The sequence below is a fragment of the Anopheles coluzzii genome, chromosome X (genome assembly GCF_943734685.1).
Source record: "Anopheles coluzzii chromosome X, AcolN3, whole genome shotgun sequence".
In the NCBI taxonomy this organism is placed as follows: Eukaryota; Metazoa; Arthropoda; class Insecta; order Diptera; family Culicidae; genus Anopheles; species Anopheles coluzzii.
In genome coordinates this window covers 7,047,709-7,073,423 of record NC_064669.1, presented here as the reverse complement: position 1 = coordinate 7,073,423, position 25,715 = coordinate 7,047,709, and the positions used below count along the sequence as shown (strand labels likewise).

The following is a 25,715-nucleotide window of genomic DNA, read 5'->3' as shown; positions in this document are numbered from 1 at the left end:
TGTGTGTTTGGTTGTAAGGAGTGGGATTTTCCCCGTTCCAATTTATTTGTTTTCGATCGTTTACAGATTACATGTTTTTTTAGGGGTATTTGCTTATCTACCAGAGAATATCTGCGCAGGCTCGCTCTCACTCGCTATAAGTATCCGGTTTCGGATGTATTACTACCATTGGGAGTTTTTGTTGTTGTTACTTTTGACTTTTGCCTTTAGCGTGCTTTGCTTCTTTTGGTAAACTGGCTCGCTGAACGAGCTGAACTATCCATCCCCGTTGGAGAGGTGGTGGAGAGCCTTCAGGCATTGCTGAAACCCCTGCACAAGACGTGCTTTTTTGCATCTCTGTGTTTGGGGGGCGGCGTCGGCAGTTGGCATTTCTGTTTTTTTTTTGTTTTGTTTTATTTTATCTCTTCTTAGCATTTATTTCGACTAGCCGCTGTCGCTGTCACCGCCGGCAGCAGCACTGCTGCGTGCTTCCAGCTCCGCCGCAAACCAATCGTCGGTCGGGTCCTGGATGTGCGCGCCGAAGTTGTACGTCATGATCTTGGGCGCGACAAAGCCGCCGTACTTCGGGACGCCCTTGTACATGAGGCCGGCGCCGGCGAGCGGCGTCGGCCGCACCGGGCTGACCGGCTGCGCGTCCAGGAACGGGATGGTCGTCTGGGCGGCGTCCGCCCGGCCGCCCGTCGGCCCGAAGCGCAGGTACTGGTTCTGGGTGGACATGGGGACCGATTTGGCCGGTGCGAGCGTCGGCACGTCCATGTACTTGAGCGGGATTTCGGTCCTGCTCGGAGAGAGAAAGAGAGAGCATGAAATGTTATCAATTGCTTCACACACAAATGAGCTCTAATGGCAGTGTGCCGCCCTGCTTACCGTTCCGTCTCTAAGCTGCCGCTCCAGATGGACGCGTCCAGGCCGACCAACTTGCCAGCGGTAAAGTTCATCTCGGTCATGCGCAGCAGCAGGTTGAGCCGGGCGCCGAGCACGCGGAACTGGACGCCGGTCACCACGTAGCCGGGCGGTACGTGCACGTCGTCCAGGTCGATCGCGCGCCGATCGTACGAGAGCGTGTGGTAGTCGTGCCCGTCCCGCACGCCCTTGTCCGTGTGGGTGAACGGTTTCGGCACGACCCACTCGAGCGTGCTGTTGGCGATCTCGCCCCCGGGCAGCAGCAGCCCCTGCTGCACGATCAGATGCACCATCTGGCGGCGCTTCACAAAGCGCAGCCCGGTTACCACACTGCGGAGAGACGCGGAAGAACAGATGTGTGATTTTGTATAAGTACCATTGGTCAACTGCTCGAAAACTGCTCGAAACACACAAAATACACTTACCGGTTCTGCTCCATGTCCGAGACGGATTCGCGCAGGCTGACGTAGCGATCGGAGTGGCGGCCGGCATCGTCGCAGTAGCAGAAGCAGTAGCTACAGTGCCAGAACAGCCAGCGCCACCAGGAGTCGACCTTGGTGGTGCCGCGCGGGCAGCTCTGCTTGCGGCCGCGCATCTCTCCGTTCTCGTACTCGATGTACTCGTAGCGCCGGGTGCCGCCCGGTGCCGCCGGGCAGATCCACATGTCCGAGTCGATGTACTCGCAGTCGTAGATGCGGCCGGCACACTTGGGCTGCTGGGAGCAGTACAGCTCCTTGTAGCACTGGTGCTGCTCGTGCCCGTACTTGTAGTGCGAGCACGTTTCCCGGCACGTGTTGTCCGTCGTCATGTCGACCTCGTTCTCGACGTAGCCCTGGACCAGGCGGGTGAACTGCACGTACGTGACGTTCTCGCGATGCGCCCCACGGTCCGGATCGCACCGCCAGTACTCGCCGCTCGTCTGGTTCATCACGTTCCTTACCAGCTGCTGGGTGCGGGCGAGCCGGGTCTGCAGCTCGTTCCGACGGGCCTGCGATTCCACCGTAAAGTTACCTACCGAGCGAGAGAGGAGGGCAAGCGAGTCGTTTAGCATACGCACAAACACTTTTGGTTAGGATAGGGTGGAGACACCCCATACCTTGGCCCTGGGTTTTGAGCAGCATGTAGGAGAACTGCATCATGATGTAGCCCTTCAGTTCGGTCGTTGCGATCGACTCGTACAGCACGTAGATGAGCTGCTGGGGTGACAGCCCGAAGCTACAGAGGACGCTTCTTGCCGTCTTCCAGAGGGAGGCGTGTGCAATGAAAGTAGAAAGCAAAAAGAGTGGTTGGGTGTGTTAGTTCAGTGTGAGGTTCGATACAGACAGCCAAACACACAGAGTGGCGTGTCCCCCTGACCCCAAAACCACCCGCGGAGGGGGGATCATGAGCATGTACCATGCTGGCGCGATAGTAGAGTGCCTGCCGGACCATGATCGTGTAGATCTGCTCGAGCTGTGCCGCGACCGGTTGCCGCTTGTCGAACAGTATCGTCTCCGCCAGATCGATCGTGAGCAGCCGCAGATCGTCGCTGTGGATGGTGCCGCCCCCTTGCTGGTCAATCTCCTCCGGTGCAAATTCGGCCTGCTCCGCGAAGCGGGGCGCATTGTTGCGCAGAAAGTTGTACACCACCTCGAACAGCTTGTTGATCGTCAGCAGGTTCTGCTCGAGCAGATGCCACTCGGCGAGCCGGGCGAGCAGCTGGTACTCGCCCCGGTCCTCCGGGTCCAGCTCCGTCTCGGCGAACCGGAGATAGATGTCGACCAGCTCGCGCATCACGGTCGCACGCTGCTGGGTCGCGTCCTGCTCGAGCTGGTTGTCGACCGCGTCGATCTGGTTGACGATCGTCCAGGCCCGGCGCTCCTGCTGCAGGTACCGGTTGCGCAGCGCATCGATCGGGCTGGCGCCCTTGACCTGGCTGGCGGTGACCGGGACCGGTGACTGGAGCAGTGCGGCCACAGCAACCAGTGTGCCCAGACAGAGTGTCGCCGTGCGCAGGGGTATACTACCCCCCATGGCCATACTGTTATTGTTACTCAAGAAACAGGTGGTCTTTTGTCGAGAGATGGGTGGAATTGCTGGAAACGAGTGTCACACTTCAGGCTTTACACATGCAACACGTTACTCTATAACACTGTGGGGGGAAAGAAGACTTCCTGAAGTTTCTGAAGTAATTCCTAACTAGAGATGGGACTAATCTGGCTCAAAGCACTCTTCTCCGCGTCAGCACTCTTTTCGGAGTTGGCACTCTTTTCGGAGCTAGCGCTCTTTTAAGAGTCTCTTGTCGGTGTCTCCACTCTTTTGTGATTCTCCTTGTCAGTCTTCATTTCCCAAAAGCGATACACGTTCTTCTTGTGTCAGTCAATTCCCATAGCAATTCCCCAAAGAAGAAGAAGAGGCTACACACAAAAAAGGAACCCCTCCCGCTCAGATGTATCGATAGTATCATCTGCTTCGCTTCAATATCGGTCAGTTTCAACACAACTGGTTTGTGTTATTGCTGTCCCATAATCCCTCTCTCCCCACTAAGAGAGAACATGTGGCGGACACAACAAACGATCAATGTTCCCTTTGTTTCGATGTATATCTCGGATGGTTTTTTTTGTAGTTGTGCACCATCATGTCATGTTGCACACAAGTCGCGCTACCCTCCTCCCACCCCAACACGAAGTAGGGATGGAGAGGTAAACGGCATGCGCTTTGTCAATGGGCACGTTATAGCCGGTCGTCCCTGCGTGTTTGCTAAAGGGCATATGTCACAATGTCCGATCATTGTGCTTGAATGCTCGGGAGAAAGAGAACATCTGTGCTACCATAGTAACCGTGTTGGTTGTGTGACCTTGTAGTTATAAAAAGGGCTTCCTGCTGTACCTGAACCTCTACCGTTCGGGCACGCCGTGGTAGACCTTTCCCGGGTCCGTGTGTTTCTCGCTAAGGAATAGAGCGCCCTCGTCAGAATGTCTTCTCACCAATGCCAAACACCGTGACTGCCGTGACGGCAGCCAGGTCATTAAACCTAGATGACTTTATGGAAATGTGGTGATTTGTTGACATTCCGGGCTAGGGACCGGGGGGAAAGTCGAACGGCCGATAAATGTGAGGGTAAAACAAGGTAGACAAAGATAGAAGGTAAAAGCTGCTGGTCTTTCACCTTACTCTTCTGCACACTGGAGATAAACATGTGTGAAGCCGATGGTGTGATGACTCAGAGTCTACCTCCACCATAGTTTACGACAAAACACGGCCAACTTTGTTGGCACGAACAAAACAAAGAGACATCACCATAAACGTGCGCGCGCGCGCGCCACTTATTCAATTCAGCCGAGAACACTCAGAACACTCTTTCCCCAATGTGGATATCCTGGGGCCTGGTGGCGCTCATCCGCCCCTAGAATCGTTGAATGATATGATGCACTGTTTCCAACAGTTTTTTGATTGCGCTGGATTGGTTCGTCTTCTGCCGGGATTTTGAAGTTTGTGTGTCTGGCTGCCCCTCCTCTGCCAGGTATAATTTTACCATTGCACGATCAGTCACGATCATTACTAGAGCTACAGAACCATCTGTCTGCATGTGTTTGTGATGAGATGTTGTCATAATTCGCAGTAACAAAAACAACGATCAACACACAACGCAATCCGCCACTTCCGGCATTACTGGCGAGAGTTGTCTGGTGGGGTCGTTTTTTGCTGTTGTTTGTTGTATGTACGTATTTGCAGGGTATAAACGGCGAACTACTGCCAACTCCGCAGCACACAGGCCGCCGCGCAACTTGAACTTGAGCGAATCGGAATCGGTGCGGCGAAGGGAAAGGCGGCCCCATTGGAATGGGCGCGCGAATGTGAATGTATACCAACACATGGACGGCATATGTTCTTGCTATTTTTGTTGTTTTTGCTGTTTTGAGCTATTTTTTGCTGACGAATGTGAAACTCTCTGTCACTGCAAAGAACGCGTTTCCGTACTGTAGCGGCGCAGTACCCTCTACAGTGTCCAGCGCTGGAGCTGCTGTGCTGTTGGAATTATAAATGGTTGGATGGTGCTGCCACTTCACGCCAGCCCTGTTAGCATCTGTTAGCAGCTGTTGCGACACCGTACAGACGAGCACCAAACGCCAAAAAAGAACCCTCGTTTATTTCGAAGATCGTGTGCAACTCCCGTCAGTTCGGGGAAGGTTCCGACTTTCTGTAGCGTTCTAAATTGTAGCGAAGCACACGACGGAGGACGTGTACGTGCTTTGGTTGCTAGAAAGGATTACGGTGGAATGGATTTTCAACACACACACACACACATACACACAAACACTTCTAACACCCTGCCGACCTCGTTCTGTTGTCGGTTTTTGTCGATATGTGGCGGACAGATGAAGCCGCGCGCGTACGCACTCGCGCACTGTCACTCACTGAATAATGGCGGCGCACTGAGAAGCCATGCGGACGGGTACCGCGAACACAGCAAAACATACTGTTCCAACCAGGGCCACCACCTATCCAGCCATGGCTGTAAGTGTCACGGTTTGTCGCTCTCTCTCTTTCTCTCTCTCTCTCTCTCTCTCTCTCTCTCTCTCTCTCGCTCGCTTTTCGACCATCGGCTTCCAGTGGCGCCTCCGGTGCGGGATCAAGCGAGAGGTCTCTGTGCTTGAGTGCTGTCTCTGTGTGTGTGTGTCTCTGTGAGCGTGTCATCGTGAATGGAAAACCTCAAACACAACAACAGTGCGGTGCTGCACAGTGGTCTCGGTTGGTGTGGTGGTGGCCTTATCTAGCAACCACTCGCTACCATGTGTTGTGCGGCTTCTCGCTGACCGGTGTGTAGGGTTCGTGAGAATCGCTATGATAACACGCCGGGATAAGGAGATGTGTTGGACGGAGATTAGCTCAAACTGCCGCTGATGCTGATGCCCTCTGAACATTTGGACATTGGTTGATGGCAAACTTCTCTTTCTAAATTCAAAGAATACATGTTTTGGCACTTGATGCCCTAGTCTGTTTGTCTATCAGATTTAAGCGGGAATAAAAATCTAATTTGACTAACAGGCCGAAAACTGTGCCCAGAAAAGTAACCAGTGAGAGCATCCAGTCGAGAAAGTACAAATTAAGCTAAAAAGAGCCTTCTACTTCTGAGATTCGAAAAAGTTTGGAGTTCTATAAAATCCGTATTTTTAATGTCATAACTTTTATGGATTCAATCATGAGGATTCGATGTTAACTCAGATGTTCGGTGAGTTAACTCAGAGTGAAAGAGTGCACACGAAAGAGTTTGAAAGTCTGGAGGAAGTTTGAATGTCTGGAGGGAGTTTGAATGTTTTAATGACTCACGATTCATTTTTTTAAGGCTCCTTCCAAAAACGACTCCCTGACTTTTGCGAGTAAGCTCACTCACCGCTCTCTGTTGAGAGGACTCACTCTTTTGGTGACTCTCTTTTTACTCAACCGAGTGAGTCGTTGGAATGAGTTGAATTCGCAAACGAATTCTACACGCTTCCAATCACACACTCACTGAGGTCCGAATCGGAGAACGCACTTCTTTGTTTGATCAACCCTCTGTGCTCTGCTCCCTCTGCCGCCAACGGTGAGTAATGACTCATCGCACGCCAGATGAGGCATGAACGGCCCAACCTCTCTCTCTCTCTACCATTCGCACCGTGCCTTACACATCCCGCTAGCCGTCTCTCACGCTAATTATGTTAACAATGCGGGTGCTCGGGTTTCCGCTGCATTCACGCTTCAGCTTCAGTGTGAACCTCGGCCCGGTTCGAGGCAATATGCAAGTGTACATTGTTGTTGTTGTTTTCTCTCGCTCTTTCTCTCTTTCGCTCTGCTTCTGTCATACCAAACAATCGATAAGCATTCGTGAGGGAAAACGGGGTAAAGTGATGGGGGCAGGACAAAACATGGCAGGAATGCAACAGCGCAGCTGCAACTGTGTGCTATGCTTATGCGAGCGGGCATCGTTACAGTTTTGGCCTCTATCGCCTGCCGGCTCATTGGCTTTAATATCACTTCCGGTGATTGAGATGGGAATGGGAAAAAGTGTTTGTGTTCGTAGAGAGAGAGAGAGCAGGCCTGATAGAGGCCTGTGGTGTGCGGAGGTCACACAATGCGGAAGGAAGCGTAGCCGTAGCTCCGAGACGAGATATGGCATCAATTCTGGTAAGAGGTCCAGAACCCTCGCCCCCCCACACCCATATGCGCCTACCTCGTTTAGCTGGGAGAAGATGTCCTGGCGGCCGGGCGGCAACAGCACCTGGGTGCTGCCGGTGACCAGCAGCTCGAGGTTGTGCAGCAGCTCGATCACGCTGTCCGACTTGCTCACGTCGACCGTGGCCTGCGCGAACTGGGTAAGCGTCAGCTGCTCGACCGGCGTGTCCGTCCGCAGCAGCTGGTACATGCTGGCCTCCCGCCGCTCGACCAGCCGCACGATCATGTACAGCTTCTCGAGCCGCTCGACCAACCGGTTCCGGTGGCCGAAGCTCTCGATCACGTCGTGCACGCGCTGCCCGAGGATATCGACCATCTGCCAGATAAGAGACACAGAGAGAGAGAGAGATCCAATGGTTATAAGGGAGGGTTACCTTCTGCACTCTGCTGGGGCACTTACGGCCGTTTGGCTTTCGCGCATCTCCGCCGACAGCGTCTGGATGGTGTGCATGATGCGCAGGTCCTGGTTGAAGTTGATCGGGGACGGTTTGCTGTCGCCGAGCTGCATCTCCGCCACATCGACCGCGATGCGCAGCAGCACCTTGGTCGTTTCACTCAGCGCCAGCCAGCCCGGACCGATCGCCACACCGTGCCCGGCGGGTGCCAGCACCAGCACCAGCAGCACGGTCACGACTGGCAGCAGCATCTTCATCTTGCCCGCCTCTGGATTGCCCTGTCCTGTCTGGATTTCTTTGTGTGCTCAGCTGTGTCGGGTTGTGTTGAATGGTGATGGCAGTGTGAAACGGTTTTCTAACAGCCAATTATCTCGCCACACAGCACAGGCAAATGCGGCGGCTTAGGCATCAATTGAGAGAAATTGGTTTGATCGACGGGTTGGGGGTCAGTGGCGTTGAACACCGAACACTCTGCGGCCTAGCACATTCTCGTCTGGCAGAGGCTTTTTCTTGCTGGTTCACTACTTCACAGACACACACACACACATACACAAACACTTTCGTTTCTGCACAGATACAGGTTGCTTTTGCTGGATAAGATCTCTGCAGAAAACACCAACACAAAGCCTGGAACACGAGAGTGTAACGCCAGACCCAGGCGGCTACCAATATCTAACCAAACGAAGCGTGCTGGCGACGAACCTCTTTTGCTGCTACTCTCTATCTCTCTCTCTCTCTCTCTCTGCTCTCTACAGTACAGTCGAGGTCGTTGTTGCCGGGTTTTTTTTTGTTGTTCCGCTTTGCTGTTGCCGTTCGCCACCGCGCACACCCGTTCGGTTGGCAGGTTTGCGAGCGAATGCGAGACGCTTGAACCGTCGGGCAATATAGTAGTAGGGGACCCTCTACGACGCGCTCGTCTACAAGCCCCGGGGTGCGAATGAGTGTGTGTGTGTGTGTGCGTGATGAGCGCTCGCTTCTTTTTCGGCGTTCGCTGTCTCTCTGTGCTGACCGCTGCTTTCGTACATTCAGCCCCATGAATGAATGATGGGCCCGCCGGTGGTGGTGGTAGTGTTGTTGGTGATAGCACGCAGTCCCGGAACACACGCGCGCGCGCGCCTTATGGAATGGGTAGCAGAATCGGCCGCCGCCATGGCTGCCGCTGTGCGGCGCTGTAAGACATAATTGCAGCGCGCGCACAAGACAGCGAACCCTCTGCCGTGCGTGACTCACTGGCCTGAGCAACGGTACAACTATATCACACACACACACACACACACACACACGCACACATACACATACTCTGTGGTGGTAAGACAAAGTCGCCCCTTTCGCTAGGGTCTCGGCAAACTCTGATTCACGTTGGTTCTTAAGGGGTCTTTAAACGAAGAAAAAGTAAAGAACCTGCTCGTGAAACAGTTAGGTTTCAAATGCTTGTTTTGAAGTTGAAAAAATAATAAAAATTACTGGTGACCTGTTACAGAAGAAACACCGTTCGGCGTTACGACTGCGATAACAATGCAGCAATGCAACGATTTTTGTTTTCCACCAGTCCTATGATTAAATAGAATTGCACGAATGTCAACGACTCCCGACAGTGTGTACTGTTGAATAATTTGGCTCAATTTGTCTGCCCGAGCATATGTTGGATGTAATTATCCGTAACCCCTCTGCTGCATACTTTCGCCAATGGCTAGCCGGTGTCTCAAAATCCTACCCAATAAGATAGCTGGAACCGCTAATGGAATGGAATGGACACGCGCCAAAGGGATCGAGACACACGCGGAGACCAGCAGGGCCTGGCACATTAGCCGCGGTACGCACAAACCCACATTTCTGCACGACCGACCGCTCGGGGGATGAGTCAGGCCGTTCGTCACCACCTGCGGGGCTGGTCCGTTCTTTTGTGCGCTTCCTTCGCACGACGACGTTGCTGGGGACCCGCCGTAGCAGAGAGCGGTCATCATTTGTTGCGGTGTCCACTTTCATGGGGTCTCTCTCTCTCTCTGTGAATCAGCTTCATGTGTGGAATGTGGAGTAATGTATGTTGCGATTTTACTGTTTAACAGCCTACCGAAATTCTAGGCGGGCTGGAGGAAGGGGGTAAATAACGCTAAAACGCAACAGTGTAGTATATCGCGCCTTTCACACTGGCTTACAGTCGTCAGCATTGCTTTGTACTACCAACGGTATGTAAGCAGTGTTGCTATCTTGTGAGCTAATGAATAATCTGTCACGATCATTGAACTCTGTTGCACATTTCCTGAAGATCCCATGTTTTATATTATTTAAAACATTGTATAATGTTATTATGGACGTAGAGTATGTATACGTGTTGGGTGAAACTGAGTCAGGTTTCAATTGCAGATGAAAAGAAAAAAAGAATATCACATATAATTGAGATTCATGAATTTCAAAAAGATGTACGAATCTCGAAAGATTCAGAAATCCTTAGGAATTCAGATCTTGAGCGCCTTCATTTTCTTCCTCATGGCGTTACGACCTACGTGGTCATGCTAGCTTATACAGGATTGTGAGTCCTTGTCATTCGAGGAGATGGTCCATGGTCCAGGCTTGAACCCACGACGGGGATGTTGTTAAGTTAAGTGTTAATAAGTCGTACGAGTTAACCACTGTTTCAAGGGATCGCGCAAATGTAATAGCTGGAAAATTATACATCTATAAACATTTATGCATATTTATGAATCTTTATGAATTCATGAATCATTTGTGATTCGAAACACTCGTCGGTGAAGATTCATATGAAAGAATCTCAATGAATCTTGAAACACAACACTAGTCTGTATATCATCCCAAACAGAATTGTGATGTGGTCTTTGGATCGCACCCACGACTCCGATCCGACTCCTGCTATTGTTAGTCCGATTCCGACTACGGGAAAATCTGAGTCGTCCGGAGGCTCCCGGCGTCGTCCGGAATCGTTCGGAATCGTCCAGAGACGTCCGGAGTCGTCTGGAATCGATCGGAGTTGGAGTCCTTCGGAGTTATTCGTTTAGAGTCGATTGGAGTCGACCAGAATCGGAGCCGGTCAGAGTGAACAGAAGCTGCCCGGTTCAATTTGCTTATGATCAGGCATTTCATTTCGTTGTGTTTTTTGCTTTTACTTTGCCCGTGCACTTCGTATACAGCCCTTTGTTTCCAAGGCCAACATCGGTCAACTCCGAACGACTCCGACTCCAACCGATTCCAGACAACTCCGGACGACTCCGGATGACTTCGGTCGACTCCGACGATTCTAATAGACGAACGACTCCGAAAGACTTTAGACAACTCCGGACGACTCCGGATGACTTAGGACGACTCCGACGATTCTAATAGACGCCGAACGACTCCGAAAGACTTCAGACAACACCGACCGATGACTCCGACTCCCAAGGACTCCAGCCGACTCCGAACGACTCCGGACGACCCCTAACGATACCGGACGATTCCGGATAATACTGGGCGGATCTATCTTCCGGAGTCGGTTCCGAAACTATCAGAGTCGGATCGGCGTCGACTCCGCATATTTGCCACCATTACCTATAACTAAAACAGAGTTTTTCAAAAGACAACCAATTTGAAGATACTGGTTTGGTGTTGTGCCTAGTTAATCTTTAGACAATGTTAGTTCCTGTCGCGCTGCAATCAAGCATCATTGTATCGACTCTTGAATTTGATGTTTCAAATTGGCGAATCCTCGAAGATTCATGAACTCCTGGAAATAAATACCCTGGCCTGTTGTAGTTTCTATGTCGCTTTGATTTTTCTAGTCAGAGAAGATTTGTATATGCCGAACATCCGTAATCGAAGTTGTCCTCACATCTACAAGAATGCTAAATGATTGAAGATGTTTTTGAAACATATTTTGTGTGATTGGTACCATATTATAAATGGATATGGAATTGCATTAAGTCAGTGAAGATAATAATTGATCACGAATGACGTTATCTTACTTAGCTTTAGTTGCTTTTCACAAGTCACTGGCCATCTTTCAATGCGTATATCTCTCGCAATGCTTCATGTATGCGTGCCATATTGTGCAAACTGGTGAACTATGTCTTGTTCATTGTATAAACCCAGAATTTGTTGGGAGCCAGAATTGGTTGAGATCCAGAATTGCTTGGAAGCTGGTCAAAACAGATCTCCGGGACCCCCAGAAAGATGTGGAGATGATTTGCAAATATTTCTGAAGAAGCCAGATCATCCAAACACTAGCAAGGAATGAAGACGCGCAAGGAACCGAACCAAAGGAATGATTAAAATATGTGCTGGAAGACTTAAAACAGCTCCTCAAAATGTGTTTTTATACTGTCACACAACGGACATGGCGCAGAGGACCCATCGGTACGAAGAAAACAGGCCATCTTTCTCAAAAAATAGTTGGAAAATCTAAGGAAAAAAGTAACCTCTAGGTAAAAAGCAGCAAAATCTGATAATATATTTATGGCTGGAGTAAAAAAAAATACATCGCAATTTCTTCCTAGATCCTAACAATCTAATTGTTATCCGTTTTAAGAAGACTAATAATGCATTGTAAAAAGTAAGAAATGTATCTTGAACTGAATGAAGAACAATTTTATTTTACTTCAAATTTAATCCGTAAAGAGTTAATCATAAACAAGCGTTAGTTTGCCATGCCATGCCAATCTGACATCTTCCGAATTCTTCCTGTTCGGCATCACATTTGTTGTGCTGACTTCCCAAACTCGCTCAATGGTCCCTCCCCTTTTTAGATTGCGTTCGGCTTCCGCTTCTTATGGGTAAACCATTTCGATATAAATACATTTGTGCGCGAAACAGCGAACCTCCTCAGCTCCCATGGCAGATGGGGGAAAGTATGTTAGGGAAGAGAGAAAAAATGAGAAAAAAGGAAAATCAAAAGGCAGCAAACCACATTTGGTTAATCAAAATTCTTACATGGGAAAACCATAGCGCGCACACACACACACACGTTCATAACAACCGTTCGATAGTTTTAGCAGGACTGGCCTGCTGGCTGCATCGCAGCTGGGCCCTGGATCGGGCTGACCTTTTGCCTTTGATAAGCTGCGCATATTGTTGCCAAACGAATATAATGTTGCAGGAACGATTAGTAACACGGGGAAACCCCCCCCCCCCCCCCCCAAAGCAGTGTGATATGTCTAATCATGCACGCAGCGCTTGGCGTGTAGAACGCTTCACGAACGGGTTTAAAGTGTTGGCACGCGATAAGCATTTGCGATGCTGGACTGGTGCTCCAATGTTTCCCACATGCTAATGTTTTGCGCTGGCATCACTTAGCTAGACTATTCCAACACTCTCTGAACAGTTTTTCTCTCTCTTCCTCTTCTCCTTTGCGCGCAGAGCCTATTCTACGAGATCCTGTCCGGCGTGTGGGTGCGGAACGGGCTGCAGATCAAGGGCCAGGCGATGACGTACATCCAGGCGAACTTCTGCAACTCGATGGTCGACATGGACCTGTTCTTCCTGCAGATCTGCGCGACCCAGCTGCCGCCGAACCTGTTCGTCAGCGAGTGCATCCTGATGTTCGGCGTGGAGGACTGGCTCGGCATGAGCGTGCTGAGCACGCCGCCCGAGATGGAGCAGGACTCGATGCTCGAGGGGCTGCTCACCTTTCTAGCGACGCTCATCACGTCCCGCATCAACCTCGGCAACGACGAGACGACGCAGTGCATGATCGAGATCAGCGCGCTGCTCGCGACCGGCGAGAAGACGCACAGCCAGCTGCTCGAGCTGATGCCGGAGCGGAGCGGCAACGCGCACACGCGCAACTTCGAGCGCTACCTGAAGGAGCTGTCGATCTACCGGCCGCCGCCGGTCGGCTCGGAAAACCTCGAGCAGGGGTTGTTCATGCCGGTGCCGGCCGTCTGGGAGCGCCACTACGATCCGCTGCACGTGCTGCTGCGGGCGGTGCATCGGCGCGACTTCCAGAACTCGCTCGACCGGTTCGGCGCGTACGTGAAGCAGGCGGGCAAGATGCCCCGGAGCGGCAACCTGTGGCCCCCGTTCCGGCTGCCGGGCTCGTGCGGCCCGGCGTACAGCGATCCGGGCGCGCTGCTCGGCTCGCGCATCCTGCACGCCACGCTGCTGGCCATCTTTTACCGGGCGGTGCACAAGCACAACGTGTCGGAGCATCTGCTCGCGCTCGCCGTCTTTCTGCTCGAGATGGCGGTGTGCAATGCGGGCGGAGCGAACGGCGGGGAGCCGGCCAGCAGCCGGTCGACGGCGGAACCGGCCGCCACGAGCAAAACGATCGAGGAGCAGACGGGCCGCCCATCGGTGATTGGGTGCGGCGGGGAGCCGGTGCCCGATCTGCTCAACTGCTACCCGAGCAACTGTCTGAGCGACAATCTGAAGATGACGGTGAAGCGCATCTCGCTGCTGCCGGCGATGCGCCGCTCGCCCGTGTCGTACCGGCCGCTGGACGGGGGCAGCCCCCCGTTCGACAGTGACGTCGAGTGGGACCTGTCCGAGGACGAGACGCTCATGATGATTGGCGGCAATGCGGAGAGCGACCCGGCGGCCGGTGCCGGAGCGGCCCCGACCACTGCCGGCCAGGGTGGTGCGGTGGAGCGGGCAGGAGGCAGAGGGCCGTCCGGGGCTGCGGGGGTCGAGCAGCGGCTGGTGCCGGCGCGTGCCATCAACAGCGTGGAGGTGGTGCCGCTGACGCAGGACCTGACGCCGATGGCGAACGCGGGCCTCGTGTTTACCGCGCGCCGACCGGCCGCCATCCATGCGCCGCCGGCCGCATCGACCACCAGCACCAGCCAGATGGTGGTGGAGGAAGAGGAAGACGACGAAGAGCACGTGCAGGAGCAGGAGGGGGAGGGAGAGGAGGAGAATGGAACGGGCAGTAGTGGGCAGCCGATCGCGAGCGATATGGAGGCGAGACGGCGCCGCTGGCATTTGTTCCAGCGGCTGCTTGGGCAGCAGCCGGGCGCAACACCGACGGCGACAGCAACCACGACGACGACGACGACGACGACGACGGTGGAACCACAGGACGAAGACATGCCCGCCTACCACGTGATGGATTCGGACGGGGACGTTGTGGTGGAGGAGGAGGACGAGGAGGATGACGCGCAGCAGCAGCAGCAGCAGCAGCCGAGCGAACTGTTGGCGATGCGCGCCCGCTACCTGATGCTCGAGCGGAGGCGCAGCAGCATCGGCAACGCGAACGTCGTCCAGCCCGCCGACGTGGACGAGTACATCGACGTCGAGGCGGAGGACGACGGTGGCGAGGACGAAGGAGCCGAACAGGAGGGCGAAGGGGGAGACCGGCGGCGTCGCCGCCCGTCCGAGAACGGGGCACGCCGCCGCCGGATGGACGAGGACGACGAGGACGGCGGCGACGAGGCGACCGACATTGCCGACATCCAGTCGATCGTGCCGCGGGCCACGCTGGTCGGCAGCCGGACCCGCTCGGTGCAGCTGGGCCGGCGGCGTGCGGCGGCGAGTGGCGCTGGTAGTGGGGGACTGCTGCATCACCACCATCACCACCATCACCACCATCACCATCATCCGTCGGCGGGCGTCGGGCCCGGGTCGCTCATACGCGCCACCGCCACCGGCGTCGGCGACAGCGCCGGCGGTCCGGCCCGGGCGACCGAGTTTATCGTGGAGGAGGCGGCGGACGATGTGCCGGCGGGCGGCCCGACCGGCGTGGAACTGATGATCCGGCACGAGTTTGTGCCGGTGCCGGGTGGCGAAGTCGGCGGGCAGGAGATAGCGATACCGCAGCAGCAGCAGCGTGCCCTGACGCCGCCCGTGTTCGGTGCGACTGGCGCTGGTGCGGTGGAAGCGACCGGTGGTATGCTGCTGCCGTTTAACCGGGCAGCGGCGGCGGTGGCGGCAGCGGCGGCGGCATCGTCGTCGTCGTCACCATCCGCCACGGCAGCGACGGCGGTTGGCACGAGCGGCAACCTGAGCGTGGTGCCGCAGCAGCCGAACCAGCTGCAGAGCTACTACCACGCGAACCATCACCACCATCACCACCATCACCATCGGCACCATCACCATCACCATCATCACAGCGGCGCAGCGGGCACAGGAGTTGGAGGCGGAGTAGGAGGGGGAGGAGCAGGCGGTGCACAGCACGGGGCGCAGTCGCTGGCGCAGCAAACGCCCCGCCACTACCATCGCAGTTTGCAGCCGGCGGGTGGTGGCAGCGCCGGTGCTGCCGGTGCTGGTGGGGCACGTGGGGCGGGCGGTGGTGGTGCGGGAGGTGGGCAGGCGAACTGGACGCGGTTCAAGCGGCGCAGCATGATGGCGAACCACCACGGCCGGCAGCAGCAGCACCAGCACCAGCACGGTAGTGCGGGTGGCGTCGGCGAGATGACGATGCGCGAGGGCGCTGGTGGTGGGCCGACCGGCCGGGAAGGCAACAGCGAGAGCGACACGATCGTGCTGGAGGAGTCGATCATCTCGCTGCTGCTGAAGCTGCACTCGCAGCTGAGCGGGGCCCTGGACAGCTTCTCGCTCGACGACGAAACGGAGGACGAGCTGACGGCGGCGGCAGCAAGTAGCGGCGGTAGTGCTGCATCGACCAGCGGCAGCAGCCAGCAACCTTCCGGGACGGGCGTGCCGTCGTCGTCCAGCACCGGTCAGCGGCAGCAGCCCGACGGCGACCACGCAAAGATGGAGCTGGACGAGGAGGAGACGCCCGCCGGCAGCAGCGGCGGCGGCGGTGGCGAGAAAACTACTAGTCAACAGCAGCGGGCACCGCCGCAACGGGGCCGGGGCCGCATCTCCGACTCGCGCATCGGCGACGGGCCGTTCTTCATCGGCAATCTGCTGCGCAAGATAGCCGCGCTGGACGCCACGTGCGCGGTGCGCATCGAGCAGATCCGGGCGGAGCTGTGGCCGAACCAAAGAGAGCGGCAGGCGGAGCAGAAGGCGCGCGAGGCGCGCGAAAAGGAGGAGCGCACCAAGCGGGCCAAGGAGCGGCAGAAGAAGATGATGGAGGAGTTCGCGAACCGGCAGAAGCGGTTCATGCTGCTCGCGATGGCCTCGATGGGCGGTGGCGGCGATTCGTCCGGCATGGATTTCGGCTTCGGCGAGGAGGAGTCAGCGGGGGCGGCAGCGACGGCGGCGGCGGCAGGAACCGACGGTGAGTCGGCGGCGGCCGCGGCAGCGGCAGCACGGGCCGCGGCGGAGCGACAGGCGGCGGAGGAGCAGCAGGCGGAAGCGCTGCGCGAGAAGGAGTACGACTGCATCATCTGCAACACGTCCGGCCCGAGCACGGAGACGAACCCGATCGGGCTGGTCGTGCTGGTCGAGTCGAGCAGCGTGGTGGGGCATCGGCGCACGCGCCCCGAGCGGCTCGCGCTGCCCCTGTCCCGCGACGACCAGGCCCGGCTCGCGGACAGCGTGACGCTCGCGAGCGAGTTCAACAAGCGCATCGAGCTGCTGCAGTGGAAGTTCGGCCAGACGTCCTGGTTTCTGTCGCACAACATCGGCTGGGACGGGGGCGTGCACATCCAGTCCTGCGGGCACCACGTGCACCTGTCCTGCCAGGACGCGTACCTCAAGTCGCTGCACACGCCCCGCAGCCCGAACAATCTGAACGTCGAGCTGGGCGAGTTCTTCTGTCCCGTGTGCCGGCAGCTCGCCAACTCGGTGCTGCCGCTCAGCCCGGCGCTGGACCGGCCGGCGCCGCTGATACGGGCGCCGACGCCGCCCCACCACACGCTCGTGCTCGAGCTGATCCAGCTGTTCCAGGAGAGCAAGCGGGCCCCGATGGCGAGCAAGTTCTGCGAGGCGATGGGGCGCGCCATGGGCAACATTACCGCCTGCACGCAGCGCATCATCAAGAGCTATCCGGTGACGCTGCAGAGCCTGTTCTCGTTCGTGCTGTCGATCGCGCGCACCAACCTGGAGGCGGAGGTGATCCAGCGGGGCGGCTCGCTCTGCAGCACCGAGGACATCCGGTACAAGCCGAAGCGGGACTGCATCGTGCCGCTGCTGCACGTGCTGTCGCTGCACGTCCGGCTGATGATCAACGACGACTGGCCGATCCGGTTCAAGGTCGGCGACGACTGGCCGTGGCACTCCTGGTCCCGGCTCGCCGGCATCCAGCTCGCGTACGACGGCGTGGAGGTGGGCGTGGAAGCGCACGAAGCGTCCTTCGACCGGCTGGCGGTGGTTCCGGCCCGCACTGGCACTGCTGCTGCCGCTAGCAACACCACCACGAAGGCTGCACGCCACGACGAGCGTGTGGATGAGGAGCGGGACGATGAGGAGGACGATGATGATGACGATGATGACGACGAGGAGGAAGAGGATGATGATGATGACGAGGAGGAGGATGACTGGAACGACGCGGAAGACCAGTACACGGAGTTTCTGCGCGACATGCTGTTGCGAGCGCCGTCCGGCACAACGGCCGACGGTGCTGCTGCTGCAGCCGCCGGTTCGCCTTCAGCCGCCGTGTCATCGCCGGCGGCAGCGTCCGCCACTGCCGACACGACGAAAGCGGCCGCCGCCACGAGCACGATCGTCGACACAGAAACCATACCCGATCTGATCAGCGATCCGACCGCGCTGCTGCTCAAGTTCATCCTGCTCGCGCCGCTCCATCTCGATCAAGGTAAGGAGTGGTGGCGGAGAGTTGGAGCTACCCGATTCCGATTCCGTGTTCTTTATCAATGCCGGTGCCAATTTTGATACTGGAATTAGATTCCAATGCCGGAGCCGATTCCGAAGTTGACTCTGGAGCCAAATCAGAATTGACTCCAGAATTGGAATTGGATCCGGAATGAGAATCAGTTCTTGAATTGAAATAAGATGTTTCAGAAGCGAAATCACTCCGAGAATCGCCATGAGAATGGATCGCTTACAAGTACATTTTGATTCTTATGCGGATTTGATTCTTATGGAGTTGTCGAAACGGACTCCGATTTTGAAGCCGATTCTGATTGTGGAGCCAATTGAGATTCCGGAACCGATTCCGATTCCGAAAACGACTACGATTCCGAACCCGATTTTGATTCCGGAACCGATTCTAATTCCGCAACCAACTCCGGAGCCGAATCCGGAACCAATTCTGGAACCGATTTCGATTCTGGAACCGACTACGATTTCGGAACCGATTCCAATTCCGGAACCGATTCTAATTCTGGAGCCAACTCCCGAGCCGAATCTGGAACCAAATTCGGAACCGATTCCAATTCGGGAACCGATTCCAATTCCGGAACCGATTCCAAAACCTATTCCGATTCCGTGTTCTTTATCAATGCCGGTGCCAATTTTGATACTGGAATTAGATTCCAATGCCGGAGCCGATTCCGAAGTTGACTCTGGAGCCGAGTTCGAAGTTGACTCTGGAGCCGATTCCGAGGTCGACTCCGGTGCCAAATCAGAATTGACTCCAGAATTGGAATTGGATCCGGAATGAGAATCAGTTCTTGAATTGAAATAAGATGTTTCAGAAGCGAAATCACTCCGAGAATCGCCATGAGAATGGATCGCTTACAAGTACATTTTGATTCTTATGCGGCTTTGATTCTTATGGAGTTGTCGAAACGGACTCCGATTTTGAAGCTGATTCTGATTGTGGAGCCAATTGAGATTCCGGAACCGATTCCGATTCCGGAAACGACTACGATTCCGAACCCGATTTCGATTCCGGAACCGATTCTAATTCCGCAACCAATTCCGGAGCCGAATCCGGAACCAATTCTGGAACCGATTTCGATTCTGGAACCGACTACGATTTCGGAATCGATTCCGAACCGATTCTAATTCTGGAGCCAACTCCCGAGCCGAATCTGGAACCAATTTCGGAACCGATTTCAATTCGGGAACTGATTCCAATTCCGGAACCGATTCCAAAACCTATTCCGATTCCAGAGCCGATTCTAATTCCGAGACAATTTCGGAACCAATTAAGGAACCGATTCCGATACCGGTTCCGGAATCGATACCGATTACGGAGCCCATTTCGATTCCAGAGCTGATTCCGGAATCGTTTCCGGAAACTGATTCCGGACCTGGTATTCGGAATCGATTCCAAAAAACTTCGAAGCTAGCCTGGAATCGATTTTGACGAAAACTTAATTTTTCCCATCAATTGGTTCCCAATCAATCAATTTTTCCCAGCAAGGAGGAGGGAGAAGGGTGTGCTGCCCCTCGCCCCGTATCATGCAACATTCTTACACTCTCTCTCTCTCTCTGTCTCTCTCTCTCTTTTAGCTTACTTTACCTGCATCGTGAAGGTGACGTACAACCTGCTGTACTACCAGATCGTCCTGCAGCTCTGCACCCATCTGACGGAGGAGGAGTGCGACGAGATACTGGGGCGGTACGGACCGACCGCCCAGCCGCCGCCGGCGGTGGTGCGCGAGCGGGGCGTCCCGCACATCGGCGTCGCGATGGCGTTCGTGCTCAGCCAGCTAGACCGCTGCCGGCACATCCGCAGCGACAGCGTGCTGATGGGCGAGTTCGGTGGCGAGGGCGACGGTGGCTACGAGTCGACCAGTGGCGGCGGCGGCACCACGAAGCGCCTCAACCTGGATGTGTACGAGAAGCGGCTGCAGCGGCTCTGTCTGCCATTTTTGCGCGTGGCCGCCCTGCTCCGGCACCACATCTACCGGGCGGAGATACCGGACATTGCCGGGCCGCAGCTCGAGTTCGCCCGGCTCGTCTACTTCCTCGAGCTGGTGACCGTCTCGATGGACTGGGACAAGTTTAACGCGAGCAGGGCGCTCTGCTTCCTGCACGGGACCGAGCTGGCCCTGCCGAAGAACTGGTGCGACCAGCTGCGCAACCTGCGCCCGACCTACGAGTCGACCCGGTCGCTGATCGTCCAGCAGCACATCGACTGGCGCCAGCCGAAGCTGCTCGGGCTGCCCCGCGAGTACGAGCGGCTGTTTACGGTAAGTGGGTGGGAGTGTGTGGGTCTTTGCATGTGGGTTTCGGTGTTGCTAATTCTTTGCCCTTTTCCCCCCCGCAAACAGTACTATCACGAGCAACCGTGCCAGAAGTGTCAGAACGTGCCGAAGGAAAGCTCCATCTGTCTGCTGTGCGGCACGATCGTGTGCATCAAGCAGTCGTGCTGCAAGGTGCGGGACTACTGCGAGGCAGTGCGGGTAAGTAATCGAGGGATTGAAGGCCCATCGGCACAGGAATTCTCATTCTCATTCCTTTGCTCTCTCTGTCTCTCTCACTTCAGCACTCCATTAGTTGCGGCGGCGGGACGGGCATCTTTCTCGTGATCACCTCGACCTACATCATCGTCATTCGGGGCCACCGGGCGTGCCTGTGGGGTTCGCTCTACCTGGACGACTACGACGAGGAGGATCGTGATTTAAAGTAAGTCTGCCCTGTGTGCGTTAGAACGCCCGCTTTTCTAATGCTCCACTGCTTTGCTCTGAATTTGATTTTAGGCGCGGCAAACCACTGTATCTTAGCGAGGATCGGTTCAATCTGCTCGAATCGCAGTGGCTGTCGCACCGGTTCGCCCACACCAAACACAACTGGGTGTGGCATCGGGATTCGCTGTAAAAAAAACACAGCGCAGACATTAACAGACATCGGCATACAAGCAATCCAGACAGCCCGGGAACCGGGGACAGGACACAGGACAAGTTGCAATCGCCAAGGAGTCACATGGCCACGAACGCGCACTGTGGGGCGAAAGGCGCAACTAGAGCCAGCGATCGATCCACGCGCGTGTGTGTGTGTTTGAGTGTATGCGTGTCTGTGTGTATGTGTATGTACGTTTTGTGATATTTTTCTACAACTACAGCAAGGGTTTCGAGGAGCATTTGCCAGAGAAAAGATGCGCGACAGTGAGCGGGCGCGAGACACCTTCGCCATGGCACGGCAAACAAAAACGAAAACGAAAAAGCACAGGTCCGAGGGGCGACGCGAACACTGTGTGTGAGTGATCGCGACGCTGCTCGTCGATGTGTGTTGTGCAGTGTGTCCCCATCGCTGTTTGAACCTTCCACTCCCCCATCCAGGACGCAGGCTCTCGGTCTGCACATACTCGCTCACCACGCTCTTCCCTTCCTTTGCGTCCAAACATCCGCCTCCGGCCCAACGGGAACACACACACACACAAGTACTCAGCACGTGCAATGCAAAGAGAGAGATAGAGAGAGAGAGAGAGAGAGAGAGAGAGAGCGCGATAGAGATATTAAGGTGACGATGAATTTCGAAGGAAAGGCAAAACTCCCCGTTTTGTGACCGTTAAAGCGTAAACATCAAAATTGGTAGCATTGTGTGACGAAATTGTGATATATATATACTCCTTTTCGTGTGTGTGTGTCTGTGTGTGTGTGTACCGCACTGTCTTGTTGCGATTTATGTTTGTCTCCACCTTCAGTTGGACCCAAATCCAACCCTACCAAAAAAAATGCATTATTAAGTCGGTGCTCCGGCCGTTATTCTTTTCTCACACCCACACGCACACACACACACACACGGAGAAACAATATATGTTTGTTATTTGATTTTTGGTTGTCGCAGCGCAGCGCTGCTTTTGATGAAAGGTTTGAAAAATGAAAGCAAAACAAAAATGAAGCTGAAAATCGCCACGTTTCGCATGATTTAGTTTCTCGCCGTTCGACCAGGCAACCGAGGCTCTGCATACACACATTCATATTTATGTAGGAGCTTATATAAATGCATATATATACATATATATATATATACACACGCATATATAAAACCACTCTATATGTACCATTTAGATAGTGTTGTGTACTATTAATAGGCGAAAACAAAAGGCGTGTGCATTGTGGTTAGGTTAGCAGTGGTTCAGAGCGAATGGCAGCAGTACGGGAAATGCGTTAATACTTACGAGCATTCGCGGTACGCTTATCGGGGCCCGGGAGTGCACGGAACGAAACGAGACTTAGAAGGCAGCAGAGGAAGAAGAGGAAGAGGAACAATGGATGATATTAGCAGCCCCCCTAGCCCCTCCATCCCCACACTCGTGGTATATGTGGGTGTGTGTGTGTGTGTGTGCTGTACTAGAGTTCTACGTGTATTGTAGTATGCTGCTCTATTACGGTTCACACACTGTAGCGCTAGATACATTATTGAATAGAATTCTCTCACGTGAAGTATAACGCATCTTATACTCAGAGAAAGAGAGAGGAGAGAGAGAGAGAGAGAGTTTGAGAGAAAGCGTCAATGAGGGAAGAGCGATATAACGAGACGTTCTTGTGGCGGTTTGGAATGAAAAAGCTTTTCTGGACTCAATTAAAATCCTTCCTCTATACACACCTCACCCCTCCTGTCCTAATTGGTCTACTATTGTGATGTGTGTGTGTGTGTCCCTGGCTGTTTGAATGGTAATGTGTGTGTGTGTGTGTGGGTGTGTGGGTGCGAATGAATATATGTGTGCGTGTCGTTACTGTTTTTGCACTTCCAAAGCGTGCAAGGCGCGCGCAAAAAAACAACTCAAAACGTGACAGAGACACAAACCGAGCGCCCCCGCACACATGTTGTTTAGTGTTTCGCAGCCGGATTAATACGGTGCATGAGAGGCAAAGGAGGGGGGGGAATGGGGGAAATAAATCTATTAGAATATGAAATTTAACGATGTGTAGCGAGCGAGAATTTAGCCTGGTTAACGAATTATTGGTAGATAGTCTTGGGATGGGACAGGGGAAAGGGGGGGAGGCAGGGTAAGGTTGTCTAGAAATGCTGGTGAGGACCCCCGGTAACCCTCATCATAATGCCCCCCTACCCCCACATCTTACTCGTAAGTTACCCTGTAAGTGATGCTACTCGCAAGTTTTTGTGTACGAATCGAATTCGTCGATTCGTTGTTTTCGGTGTGTTGTTTATTTTTTTTTTTTGGTTTGTTTCGTTCATTAAGAATCAGGATGAGATAAGGAGCAGTGCGTGTGTGTGTGTGTGTGTCTCCTCCCGGAGGTGACGATATGTCAGCTACTCCATCCTCCAAGCGCGTTACACACGTGCGCCGCTGCTCCTTCTTTATGCATACGCATGCGACACAACTACTCTTAGGTTACTTACGTTGCGGTTTATTATTGTTTACGGTTACAATTATGAGAATTACGTTTATATACTCTCTAACACCCTGTGCCCTCCTACCACTGTTTTTTTAAAATATGATTATTATTATTATTATTACCCCGCCCGCTATTGTTTATAATCCCTGCGAAATGTGTATATTGAAGGAGAGGTAGTGTTGTAATATGCTAGATAAATGTAAGATTGTATGCATCGTCAAGAAAATCCGGATGCTCCATACGTGGCTCTGTGTTGATGTGTGTGTGTGCGTTTGTGTGTTTTTTTTCACTCTTTCAATCACTTTTTATCATCCGAAACGGAATATCCTTTCCTACAACTTGCTGGTTGCTGATTGCACCTTATCCCTGAATACATTTGCTGCAGTTTCTTCCCGCACCCGGTGGCCGATAATATCACATGCCAGTGATGAACGATTATTATCGCTTTCTTACCCATATTTAATTTAGCCCCCGAGTGGGTGCGCGTGCTTGTTTCAATTTTAATTTCCAAGAACGAAATGTAATATTGATTGGGGGCGACAAACATGCTCCCCGTTGCTTTAATCCCAGCGCTGTGTGCCTGGGAACGTATGGTCGACCCACGTTCTGTCTTGTGTGGTAAATCTAGGAACATTGCTCAACTCATTCACCATCGCCGGTAAACAGGGCGGAAGAAACCACCCGGTACGATGTGCGGTGTGATCTCTGCTGCTTATTTGAAAAGAAACCGATGGGTGCTGTTTGAAATAGAGCTACTCAAGCGAAACTAGATGCTGGTTGTGTCTAGGAGTCAAGACGTACCCAACGTTCCGCTTCATTCGGTTCCCACAAAGTGCAAGTATTGGTTTTCTGTAAGCTAAGGTAGGATGAGAAACAAATGCCATTATTTTTTTTTTTTCATATTTTATTTGTAGATGAAAAATAACTGCAACTGGGGCCGGCATAACAATTAAGGACTGTTTTCGATAAATTCGACCCTTTAATTTCTAAAATTTAAATCTAAGCAATTAAAAATGTGAAAACTCCAACGTCCATTAAGTTTAGGGTTGGGTTTCATGAAACGTTCGTTGAGATTCATACATATGAATTTTCAGCGATAAGTGGTTCAAATCTCGAATCGATTCAGGAAATCTCTAAGGATTGAGGAAATCTCTAAAGATTGAAGAATCTACAAGGATTCATGAATCTCTAGAAATAAACGGATCTTCAAAGATTCATGAAACCATAAGACTCATAAATCCCTCGGCCAACAATCATTCTCCAGGATGCTCGGTCCCTGGTTGCAGCTTCCAATCGATGTAGACGCCCGATTTCCGATAGGTCTCGCTTCACCTGATCTAGCTATCTCGTTCCTTGTGCTCTCCTGCGCTTTATGACGCACTGGGGATCTTGATGAAGAGTTCGGCATCCTCATAACATGCTCCAGCCATCGTATCCTGCCAGCCTTCGCCACCTTCAGGATGCTCGGTTCATCCTTCTCCTCCACGCTGCATGTTCGAACACACCATCAAAGATGGCCCGGAGGATGCGTCGCTCAAACACGCCCAGAGCGTTTGCATCCTCCAATCGGATGGTCCAAGACTCGGTCCCAGGATGCTCGGTCCCTGGTTGCAGCTTCCAATCGATGTAGACGCCCGATTTCCGATAGGTCTCGCTTCACCTGATCTAGCTATCTCGTTCCTTGTGCTCTCCTGCGCTTTATGACGCACTGGGGATCTTGATGAAGAGTCCGGCATCCTCATAACATGCTCCAGCCATCGTATCCTGCCAGCCTTCGCCACCTTCAGGATGCTCGGTTCATCCTTCACCTCCACGCTCCATGTTCGAACACACCGCCAAAGATGGTCCGGAGGATGCGTTGTTCAAACACGTCCAGAGCGTTTGCATCCTCCACTCTGATGGTCCTACACTCATGTCCCTAGAGGACCACCGGGCGGATCACATTTCGTGCGGGCTCGAATTCTTCGGGATCTCAGCAGTCAGTGAAGCCCATAGTATTCACGATTTCCCGCGTCTATGGATTTCGCTGCTGATGTCATTGTCCGAAGTAACGACCGTCCTAAGAAAGCAAAACCATCATCTACCACTTCGAGTTTGGAGAATGGCATCAACTAATACACTGCATCCAAGCTGGTCTGAGACTTCGTCTTCGTCGCATTGATTCTCAATCCAGTTCTTGCTGCTTCGTGTTTGAGTCGAGTGTATGCTTTACACACCTTCGCTGCTGTCCTGCCGA

General features: G+C 53.7%; 3 protein-coding genes across 9 annotated transcripts in view; 1 reads left to right on the top strand and 2 right to left on the bottom strand.

Annotated features, from left to right (window-relative positions):
• LOC120959313 (E3 ubiquitin-protein ligase Ubr3) overlaps positions 1 to 23,736 on the top strand; it is a 51,990-nt gene extending 28,254 nt beyond the window's left edge. The window contains exons 6-10 of the mRNA XM_040382615.2: positions 12,834 to 18,078; positions 19,683 to 20,365; positions 20,447 to 20,578; positions 20,662 to 20,801; positions 20,876 to 23,736. Coding sequence (XP_040238549.2) covers positions 12,834 to 18,078; positions 19,683 to 20,365; positions 20,447 to 20,578; positions 20,662 to 20,801; positions 20,876 to 20,993 — 6,318 coding nt within the window. The 3' untranslated portion in view covers positions 20,994 to 23,736. The remainder of the gene's footprint in view (positions 1 to 12,833; positions 18,079 to 19,682; positions 20,366 to 20,446; positions 20,579 to 20,661; positions 20,802 to 20,875) is intronic.
• Positions 1 to 25,715, bottom strand: part of LOC120958800 (ras-interacting protein RIP3) — a 230,308-nt gene that overhangs the window by 94,525 nt on the left and 110,068 nt on the right. The window lies entirely within an intron of this gene.
• On the bottom strand, positions 7 to 8,392 carry LOC120959321 (uncharacterized). Of its 7 annotated transcripts, none has more exons than XM_040382668.2 (6): positions 7,496 to 8,392; positions 7,094 to 7,411; positions 2,000 to 2,141; positions 1,329 to 1,914; positions 868 to 1,233; positions 7 to 778 (listed from the first exon to the last, which is right to left on the bottom strand). In XM_040382668.2, the coding sequence occupies exons 1-6, from the start codon at positions 7,745 to 7,747 to the stop codon at positions 424 to 426; spliced, it is 2,019 nt and encodes a 672-aa protein (XP_040238602.2). In that variant the 5' UTR covers positions 7,748 to 8,392; the 3' UTR covers positions 7 to 423. The 7 variants fall into 7 exon arrangements, with proteins under 7 accessions (XP_040238602.2, XP_040238593.2, XP_049463977.1 ...); XM_040382659.2 differs by lacking the exons at positions 7,094 to 7,411; positions 7,496 to 8,392 and adding exons at positions 2,299 to 3,034; positions 5,157 to 5,384; XM_049608020.1 differs by lacking the exons at positions 7,094 to 7,411; positions 7,496 to 8,392 and adding exons at positions 2,299 to 3,034; positions 5,178 to 5,384.

What these genes read in the sequence shown, in the direction of transcription:
- LOC120959321 (XM_040382659.2), bottom strand. Translation starts at nt 2,922, where the DNA reads ATGGCCATGGGGGGTAGTATACCCCTGCGCACGGCGACACTCTGTCTG. An exon ending in TCGGACATGGAGCAGAACCG is followed by an intron (nt 1,234 to 1,328) that starts GTAAGTGTATTT and finishes GTCTCTCCGCAG; the next exon opens with TGTGGTAACCGGGCTGCGCT. An exon ending in GGCAGCTTAGAGACGGAACG is followed by an intron (nt 779 to 867) that starts GTAAGCAGGGCG and finishes CTCTCCGAGCAG; the next exon opens with GACCGAAATCCCGCTCAAGT.